General features: G+C 34.4%; 1 protein-coding gene across 1 annotated transcript; it reads left to right on the top strand.

Moving 5' to 3' along the window:
• LOC125658405 (dual specificity protein phosphatase 4-like) lies at nt 1-10,911 on the top strand. The gene is made up of 4 exons (XM_048889651.2): nt 1-517; nt 6,129-6,235; nt 7,721-7,940; nt 8,138-10,911. The coding sequence occupies exons 1-4, from the start codon at nt 148-150 to the stop codon at nt 8,563-8,565; spliced, it is 1,125 nt and encodes a 374-aa protein (XP_048745608.2). The 5' UTR covers nt 1-147; the 3' UTR covers nt 8,566-10,911.

Raw genomic sequence — 10,911 nt, 5'->3', positions numbered from 1 at the left:
TGTAGCCTTTTCACAGCCTATATCAATGGAAAGGTCATTTACCACTAAAACGACAATTCATTCATGAGTGTAAGAGCTTAGCTAGTCGTTTGCATAATAGAGAATACTATTCTTGGCAAGCGCGAAGCCATATTCTATATTACAAACATGGACACATTAACCGTGACAGGAATTACAGTGGACATGTTGGTGAAGTGGCAGCAAAATGTCCAGGAAGAAGTATTGATTCTGGATAGCAGACCCTTCATTTCCTACAACGAAGGCCATATTGTCACTGCAACGAACGTACACTGTCCCCCGATACTGAAGCGACGATCGGGGGGATTTGTGGCCCTAGAAAATATTGTACCGTGTAGCGAAAAGAGAGAGAGATTGGAAAATGGCGAGTTCAAGCGAATCATCGTTTACGATGGGGACACTGTAGACTTGGAACAGTCTGCCAAGGACTCTAACCTCTATTCAGTGTTAAAAAGTCTTCGACAACAAATTGAAGTGGGTGAACTGTGTTACATTAAAGGTCTGTATTTAATATCTAAACTAAACAAACCGCTTTTACAGTATTTGTAAGACCGACCCCTGCTGAGTTAGTTAGATCAAAAGAACAAGGCCAGACTTAATGCTGACATTTTATAATAATTATGGACTAACTCAGTACCTGTACGTGCATGTGTACTAAAGATTTTTTTTTCACCAATACTAACACATACTGTCATATACTAACATAGTGAACCCACTCTAAAATAATTGAATTGAAAAACAGTCCACTCATGCAGTGCTCCCTCCCCTCCCCCCCACCCTATTTCCTCTTGGGCTTTTTCTTCTCTTTCCAAGTCAAGATTTCTCAAGATTTTTAGATATAATTTTCTGTATACTGGGAATCTTCTGACGGTTCAAAAACTCCTTGTCAATTTAATACTTGTCAATTTTATGATAAGGTGTCTTATTTTACAAAACATCATGAAATAAAATTTAAAGAAAATAATGACATTGACAATTCATCAAAGTGACCTTGAATTAAGGCATGCATTCTTTCCAATATATGAAAATAAATCAAGCATAGCATACATTTTCAACTTTCATTTACCTCATAATTAGTGCATGCGAGTATGGAGCAATGAATTATAAATTTTCTGTTTTATAAAAATAATATATTGAACAGGAAAAAAAAGTGTTTGCAAAGTTAGCATGCTAGTTTTTCGTTTAAAGATTTCCTTTAAAAGAAAATATTAAAAAATCCTTAGTCTTTTCCTTTTACTGGAGTACATTTGTATTTCAAATAAAATCACCATTTTGTTAGCTGAATAAGATTTTTATCTGTATTGATATTTAAATAATCACAGCTGTATATATACATGTAGTGAATTGACAATGTTAATTTCACTTTCATGAATATACATGAAGTGTGTTTGACACATTTTGATGGCAGTTGTGTAAACTATTAATATGAAATTTGGAAATACGGATTTGTTGGGGGGGGGGGGGGGGGGGGGGGGGGGAGGGAGAGAAAGAAAAATCAATTTCATATGAAATACAAATCCAGCTAAAATCATTTATAATAAAATGATTCATAGCTATAAGAAGACTTGGTTAAAATTTCCCTGTATATTGTACATGTACAATGGAGTGTGGATCTAGAAGACTGTAGTACTACTTAATGCTATGGGTTCAGATCCTGTTATTGGTAAAATAAATGTATTTTTGCATTTTGTAGTTGCAGTTGTAAAATTCTTAAGTTAAATGACAACTTTGATATTGTTCATATTTTAAAATTTCGATACACATGTAGATCTATACATGCATGAAAGATAGTTTAATTTGACAATATTTTTATTCCTTAGATTTTTAAGTGAAGTGTGCATATTGGCATTTAAATAAGTCTTTAATTTCAAACTCTGAGGCTCATGAGTAAACTTTGTCCTAATTAAATTAATCACACATATAACATTTACTATTTTATTCATGCAGTTTAATCTATTAAAACCACATCTCTATGTAGACATTTCATTTTCAGTGACACATATTGATATGCAGGGCAACAGTCCACTGGTTTTCTGAGTAATACTGTACTAATACCTGATTAACACTTAAAATCTGAAAGAGGCTTAAGTCTCACAATTCAAAACGAGATTATTGTGATTCAAAATGGACAAATGTTATAAATTTTAAAGTTAACACTCGCTGTGTTAATCATGTTAATTGAATTAATATTTTTTAAAGTCTAACTTTTGAAATTGTTGTTTTTATATTATCCAGTAGAATAGTCCATTGTTTAGACTCTACCAGATACACTTTGAATTTTTGTTTTGTATATATAGATAAATCAGCAGGTTATTCTACCTTTTATACTTTCACTGTTCAGGACAGATTCGGCTAGGTGTGTACAGTCACAACATGACTGATAATGTCAGATAGAATATTTAATGACAGTTCAGGACATCACACATACTACCCCTCCCCTACAAAGTAAAGGACAACTGTACAATTCTAAATTACCCCCAACAAGCATGTTCATGATTTTTGTGACATATATGTATATGATTGTGTGAAATTGGCATCTGCTGCATACAATGGACTTATAATTCTTATTGATTACTTAATAATAATCACTTCCCAATTTTAGGTAAGATTTGAAGGGGTTTAAAGGGGCTAATGGTTTATCAAAGGGGATTCACTGAAGGACTTGTGGTTTGAGCAACTCATTTCAGCATAGTGTGTCTATAAGCAAATTGGTGCTTTATACACACAGAAATCAATTTCTCAGAGTTTCTTTTTTTTTTTTGGTGCACACAATGAAGTAGATTGATGTTAGGTTTCAAGGAAGGAATGTTACATCTTTGTTGTGCTTGGAATAACTTCATCATTGCTTTGATTTTAGAGTGTGTGTTTCCCCATTTAATCTGAAACATTTCATCTGGCCTAATTAAAGAATTGTATATGCATTTGTAAATATCTACATTTCTACTAAATGTTTTTACCTCCAACATCTTTACCAATTGAAATGATAGCCATTTCCTCATGAATGTGGACGAAGTGTGTATGAATCTGGATAAATATAGTATGACTATTTCAACGGCTGGGAATTCTCAGACAGAAAATTAAAATGTGAATATAAGAAGTAAATTTTATTTTTGAAAATACATGAGGGTAAGAACAGCGATGCTTCACACTGTGGTTCATTTTATGAAGAGCTAATGCACTTTATTTTTCTCCCCCAAATTGTAAGGCCACTGGCCTGTAAACTCTTGCACAAGTCTAGTTTTTTTTTGTTTTTACCTTGAATTAACTTATTTCCAATGGGGCCCTTATATTTATATAATAAATATGATTAACAGACCCAATTTTTTTGCAAGACTAGCAATTGGAATTTTGGCAGATTTTGATTAATAGTTTTATAATATGCCTTGAAAAATGACAAGTTTCAGACATATTTTTTAATAGAATGCAAAATCAAATTTTTTATTAACAAAATGGACATATTATCTTGTTTTATCCCTTGTCTTTCCTGGCTAATAAGGACTTTACAACTTTTAAAAAAAAAAATTGCTTAGTTGTCAACTCGTTTGATTTCTAAAGGCCAAATATTTAAATCCTTAATTGATAGCATTGTGAAAATAAAAAAGGGTAGATTCTTAATTGATAAAAATCTTAGGTGTGAAAAAAAAATCTTGTTAGATTGATTAATTATTACATTAAATATGTTTTTACTATCACATTTATCTTTCTAGTAATGAGTCAGCAATAGTCTCAATATGTGTGAAGAATTCTTCATGAGCTTTACAAACACAAAAGAGATAGAAAAAATTTGTTTGCTCAATACTCTGATATACATTGTGTATACATGTAATATGTTATCTGAAAGAAAATATTCACAAAATTGAAATATTTTAAATCGGTAGATATTTTATAAATCGATTTGATAAAATTTGGAAATGGTGTCCCTTTTGATGCTATGTGCTATTACTAATGAGTAAAATTTTAACATCCTAATCTTTTTTTCATCAATTAAAAAAGATGATTTGTAATCTTTCTTCCTTATATATAGCTTTGACATTGAATTTTACAAGGTCCTGAAATGCTGTTTTTAACCCCTGTAATGCATGCATAGTAAACACTAATGTCCTAGCTTCTGAAATATAGAGCACTTGTCCAATCTTTTTATGTAATATTCAGCTATTGTTAGGCATATTTATATTATCAGACTGTATAATGTTATATAGAAAAGACCCATGCAAGGCTGTGTACTTCAATGTATAAATTCGATGAAATCACAAAATATCAAATCTTTCCCTAAAGCACGAGTTCTCTAGTTAATACAGAATTGTATCGACTCCAGAACTCAAAGGCTACCGAGTTCATTCAGAGATAGACCATCTTATTATTGATCCATTGTGGGAGTGTAGCAGTGATTTAATACAGACCGATTTTTTCTGTTGTGATATGGCTTGTTTTCTCTCTCTCTCCGTGTTTTGTTTATTAAGTTACGATACCTAGTGGTCACTTGGTGCACCCCTGTCTTGGATACAACTGACTAACATGCAGTTCGACCAAGTTTTCGGGTTGTTTCATCCGAAATGGGAATGATTAAACCCCCACCCCACCCCTTTTCATATAGATTCAGTGCATGGAATTTGTCATAGGTCACGTACACGTATTATCTGTATAGTACAGAGTGTCAGCTCAAACGATAATCTAAAATATTGAAGAAAATTGGTGTGTCACTGACGTTCCGTTGTTGATGATGCCGCGACCGCAATGAGTGTAAGTACCGCGCTCGCCAACAAGGTGTGTAAAATAAAAAAAACCAACATCCCGTCAAGTAACCGTCGTGTGTGGAGAGAGAGAGAGAGAGAGAGAGAGAGAGAGAGAGAGAGAGGTTATCCAACTTAACTTATATTGCTAGTCTATTGGGAAAGGCGTATTTCGGATCACGGAAGTCATGGTGTCATTACGAGAAAATGACCCAACTTCGCAAAACTTGCATAGATTTAAATATATCATAGAAAATTAAAATGTGCAAACTTATTTTATCGCTTCACTATAGATGCAGAAAATTATGATTTTTATAACACGCTCTCTCATTATTCCACCACCGTTCGATTAAAATCCACGGAATATGTAGATTATCAAGCGTGGGTTATCGGGTACATTTTTTGTTATTGACGGTAGAGTTAAAAGTTGTTCATGTTCTATTCAGGATTCTACTCGCGTTATAAATACATAAACTGTATATTTATATCAATGAATTGCGTGCAACACTATTTCACAATTTCCATTTCACAATATATTTCACGTTCCTGGATGTTTTGCTGACGGTAGAACGATGTGGGTATTTATAGAAACGGTAAATTCCTAAAATTAGAAGATGATGAAATAGTGATACTTTTATTTTGAATTCAAAAATAGGGCCTACTATACTATCACAAATTACAAAGAGCGCAGCTGTGCGTTAAGGTGTGGTCTATTGTTTGCATCGTGCAGCAATACAGCTGTGCTTCAGCTTTGATCAAATATTTACGAGGCGGAATCCCTCCAATTGAAGGAGACGGACGAGGAAGTTTTTTTTCTCTTTAGATACTATCTACTGTACACTATACGTAATGAGGGTGCACAAAGTAGGTTTCAAAACGTAGTCAAATTCCTTTCTGAAGAGACGTGACGCTCTCGACTTAGAACACTATGTGTTGTGTTAAGGAAATGCGCTTTTACAAGTGAACGCGTGAAGCTATTGCTTTTAAAAGTAAAGTGTACTTCACAAAGGTTGGTTACATAAAAACATCTTTCATTAATGAGAACCACGGGGCCAAGATGTGGAACGGTGTAATTAGTTTTCTTTTTATGGTGTCTGATGATAGAAATAAATTACAATGTACTTTCCAGACCGAAAAAAACCCACCAACATATATTCTGGATTTCAATTAATTTCTGTGTTTGAACAATTACTCAAATGGGCATTATGCAACACCTCAATAGTTCCCAGAAACGGTTTACCCACAAACATCCCACGCATTCTCATATTTGTGGAAACAAGGGAAAGGTACAAAGTTGAAATGGAGTTGGACACAGTCCCTTGTTTCTCATCCTGATTGTGAATTATTTTAACAAATTGTATAATTTTCCTTTTGTTGTAGGAGGTTACAAAGAATTCAGTTCCATGTATCCACAAATGTGTCGCCGCCAGTCTAAACTCACCACCTGTAGCACTCTGAACGTGGAACACGACAATGCACATAGACAGGTAAAACATTTACCTGGAAATAACCACCCGGAAGTCATAAAGTACATTGATCTTAAGCCGTCATCCTGAAATGTTGCGATATCTTCCTCTTTTTAGGTCACCTGAGTAAACTCAGGTGACCTACTGCAATTGGTTGTCGTCTGTCATCGTCCGTTAACAATTGAACATTTTTAACTTCTTCTTAATAACCACAAGTCCAATTCTTTTCAAATTTGGTATGGAGCATCATTGGGACAAAGGGGACTTAAATTGTAAATTTCAGGACTCCAGCACCCTTGGGGCCTTAGGGATGGGACAAAAACTGTCCAAAATTGACCAATTTTCAAAAATCTTCTTCTCAAGAACCACACACAAGTAAGAAAAACTAAATGCATAGTGATGTAGAGCAGGAAGGCCTCTACCAAAATTGTAAATTTCATGATCCCCGGGGTAGGGGTTCTGATCCCATGGCGGAGCTAAACTTGGTATATAGTGTTTATGTGCAAAACACGTTAAATAACATCTTCTTTAATGCTATTGATACTAAATTGAAAGTTAATAAATATTTAGAAAGAGCAGGTAGTCCTTTACCAATATTGTAAATTTGATGATCCCAGGGGTAGGCTATGGAAGTAGTGATACTTTTTCACTAGTATTTAGGTGACCAATAAGGCCTTTGGGTCTCTTGGTTTTTTTTTTAATCTTACTTGAGCTGAAAGCTTAAGTGAGTGCTTTTCTGATCACCCGTTGTCCATCTGTCTATCAACTTTTTGACTTCCCCAGCCAATTTTAACCGAACTTGGCAAAAAGCAAGGAATAGCTGATGTGTCATGACCCCATCTCATGTTCGTTTGCGAAGGTCAAGGTAAAAAATGTATATGAAAATTTCATTCACATTTTGTCCATACCATCAGTTTTTATCATTGGAGAGATTAAGGAAAGACTATACAAGCACACACTAGGTGCAAAAGTTGCTTATGACCTGATGATGTGATGAGTAATGACTTCAACTTCATAATGATTTAGCAAGGTCAAGAGTAAAATTTGTCCAAGCCATCAATTTCTATTGTTGAAAGACTAAATAAGCACATACTTGTTGCATAGCTTGCATATGTCAGGGTAGTATGTCATGATTCATACTGAAGTTTATTTGACTAGGGTCAAAGGTGAAATTTTTGTCTAGATCATGTTGATATTGGTAGCACGGACTTGGTATAATTATTTATTGCCAGGTGGTGTGTCATCACTACGACTCAACATCACTGTGACCAAGGTAAAGGGTAGAAAGTCCCAAACTTTCTGTCCAGGCCACAATTTTTGTAATGGAGAAACCTTAACATGACATAATTTTCTTAATGGCAGAGTGGTATTTAATGACTACCCGACTCCAGGTTATTTGACCTACGACAACTCAACCCTCTACTTAGTTTTAGGCTAATTAATCAGTAATACGGTAATCAATTTATTTTTTGATAAATATAAATTCCAAATATTGCACCATTTTAGGAGGCCCCAGTGGAAATACTACCCTTCCTCTACCTGGGAAACTTTCAGGATGCCTCCAATCTAGAGCTTCTGCATCGACTGGGAATAACATCCTTAATGAATGTGTCAACAAAGTGCAAGAATCTGTTTGAGCAGGACTTCAGCTATATGAACGTTCCTGTGGACGACAACCCCAATGCAGATCTGGCAGTCTGGTTCCCACAGAGCAACACATTTATAGGTAAGGGCACCAATTAACAGTTTGTTGACGGACTTGAATCTGATTTTTCTGCAATTATCACTTCCTGGCACAATAAGCAAGTAATGGTTTTGACAGTGTAATTGAATTTTTTCCATTCAGCCTCTCAGTTGTCATTGATATCGTTCATTTCTGTGCGACTCAGTTATTGATTTATGGCTTTAATTTGTATTTTACAGATACAGTTCGAGAAAACCGAGGCAAGGTTTTGGTACACTGTCAGGCTGGAGTGAGCCGCAGTGCTACAATATGCCTTGCATATCTCATGTACACCGCCAAAGTGGGACTGGAAACTGCTTTCGAACACATCAAATCTCGCCGTAGTGTCATATCCCCAAACCTGAACTTCATGCGACAGCTCGAGAACTACGAGAAAGAAATCAAATCTCATGATGGGACTCTAAACACCTCAGTTTCTGATTCCTCCATGGACAGCTCAATGGATACCTCCTCCTCTAATGAAACGGCTAGCAGCACCAGCTCAGGGTTGCAGTCCACCAGCGGCTCCAGCTTATCCCAGGGACAAGTGTTCGGGGGCGGAGCTTTTGACTTTACATTCAGTCCGACATTCTCATCTCCCAATACCCCGCTACTCTCACCGAGTTAGTTGCCATTACCCAGAGTTTCTGTGTAGCCAAAGTTCTGTTTTGGTTGTAGTTTTTGTACTTTAAAAAAAACTGTGCCAAATGCCACTTCATTGTAACAGAGGCAGTTCTTGTGTAATTCAAAAGTGCAACTACGTGTAGATTTCTCCTCTCAGAAGGCCAAAACGATACCACAGGATGGTGCTACTTACAATGCATACTGTACCTTCCTCTACCGTCCAGTCTGCGCAACCAAAATAAATATTCCACCAATGACCGATACATAGCTTTCTTTTCAATATATCTATAAATATATATATATATATATATTAACAATAATGTAGTCCTTCAGCAACTTTTTTTGAACTTCACACAATTTTTTTTTATCAAAGATCTAATCATTTCTGGTAACATTGCATTGTAGCATTAATGTTTACTGCATTGTGTAGGTCAGTTTAATATTCAGTACCATTTTTTGGACTTTTTGTTTTACATTTAATGGGACCAGTTACTTTCTCAGGCAGATGCTATTCCAATAGTTGTATTCTTAGACTTTGAATACCCATTTCCTCCCTGGCATTTTCTCCCAGGTAATTTCCATTTACTACCTCCCAAGGGGTTTCCATTTGCTAGGTGACTTTTTTTTCTCTTTAAATCATTTTATTGATCAATATTTTTTATGTAAAGAAACTCCACCTGCCATTGATTCATATACTAAATCAAGCTGATCTCTTTCTAATATCCCAAACAAAAAATAGGCATACAATGTATGCAAATATATTGCATTAATATATCATTTATCAACCCTTTTCCGTAGGATAGGATCATACTTTCATTATCTCACATGAAATTTTCCTTTTTATTTGATTTCGTGACTAAAGGTCTTAAGATCTGGGTGAGACGGATGTTTGACACATATAAGTTCGATTTCATATTTTTTCTTGTTTATCATTTCCTGTCATCAATAGCAGATCAAAATGTTGATAATTTAATCAGATTGTCAACTTCTCAACTTCATTAACATGAAAAATCAATGTACAATGTGCAGAATATACATATTGTACAAGGGAGAATTTTCATGTCAGTATGTTTGAAATTCAAACAATAGACATGCTCCAGTAAATAAACAAACCCATCGTCTTTATGATTTTCATGAGGAAGAAAAAATTTAAACAACCACATGTAAAATGAATTCCAGTGTTATATCGAAATAAAAATAATTGTTTCAGTTCATGTATTTACCGGTAATGCTATTTCTTTTTAAAGAAAATATGCCAGGTTTGTGCACAAATTCTGCAAGACAGAAGAGACAAATGCTTTTGTAAAATACAGTTGATTCTCCTTATCTTGAACTCAGTGGGGCCGATAAAAACTTCCGAGATATCTAGAGGTTTCAGATGTTGAGGTTAAAATGCATTTTTAAAAATGTTGTTTTGACTTCTAACTGACTACATATCCATGGTATTTGAGGTATCAATGTTTGAGATACTGAAGTTTAACTGTATCTACATGTTTATATGCATAATATTACTGCATGTGTTACTGTTAACAAATCAAAATATTTACACTGTACATATGTGTTTTGAAATGGAGGTGTGCAACACGGAAATGAAAACACTTACTACATTTTGAATGACAGTTCAATTACTTTATGAAGAAAAAAAAATGTATAGTTATTTTTATGTTTGCTTTCTAAATATTTAACCAAAAACAGATGAAGTTAATCCATGGGTATATCAGCAGCTTGTAAAATGAAACTGTAAGAAACTTGCTGAGTGTAAAGGTAGTCTTGTATCTACTATGGATTATAGTTTCACTTGACTCAATCTTTTGCATGTTAATCATAGGACTTGACTAGTTTATAACCTTTGTATATTGTGAATTTTAGTTTCTGAAACAATTAACTGTCCAAAAAAAAAAGAAGCTGGTTTTTTTTTGTTTTCAATTCAAAGTGTAATGTACATTTTATTTGTTTCAATGTAATAAATTGGTATACCAGTAAAACTTTTATGGTTTCAGTTTAAATTTTTGTTTTGTTTCAGTATTGTACTGTAAATACAGTGTTTGTTACTTCTTATTTTTGTGAATTCACAGCAGAGTAATGTAAACCCAATTCATATTGTTTTATGTATTCAGTTCTTGTTGCAGATTATAATAGTGTAAGGGGACAGACCGCTGTGTCTAATAGTTATTTGTGAGATTGATGTTGAAAATACTCCAGCAGAGACTTCTACAGACTAGGACTCTCTCTCTCGAGTCTATTTATAATAGAGTAATCCGCGAGACACTTCTTGGAAAGAGAATGGTGTTTTGTTATCTCTGTACGTGTATGTGATTTGTGAAATCCAAATTAAAAGAATCAGTTGGTA

The sequence above is a fragment of the Ostrea edulis genome, chromosome 9, assembly GCF_947568905.1.
Source record: "Ostrea edulis chromosome 9, xbOstEdul1.1, whole genome shotgun sequence".
Taxonomy (NCBI): domain Eukaryota; kingdom Metazoa; phylum Mollusca; class Bivalvia; order Ostreida; family Ostreidae; genus Ostrea; species Ostrea edulis.
Note: the sequence above shows the minus strand (reverse complement) of the source record. Positions and strands in the feature narration are given on the sequence as shown.

What these genes read in the sequence shown, in the direction of transcription:
- LOC125658405 (XM_048889651.2), top strand. Translation starts at nt 148, where the DNA reads ATGGACACATTAACCGTGACAGGAATTACAGTGGACATGTTGGTGAAG. An exon ending in ACGACAATGCACATAGACAG is followed by an intron (nt 6,236 to 7,720) that starts GTAAAACATTTA and finishes GCACCATTTTAG; the next exon opens with GAGGCCCCAGTGGAAATACT. An exon ending in ACAGAGCAACACATTTATAG is followed by an intron (nt 7,941 to 8,137) that starts GTAAGGGCACCA and finishes TGTATTTTACAG; the next exon opens with ATACAGTTCGAGAAAACCGA.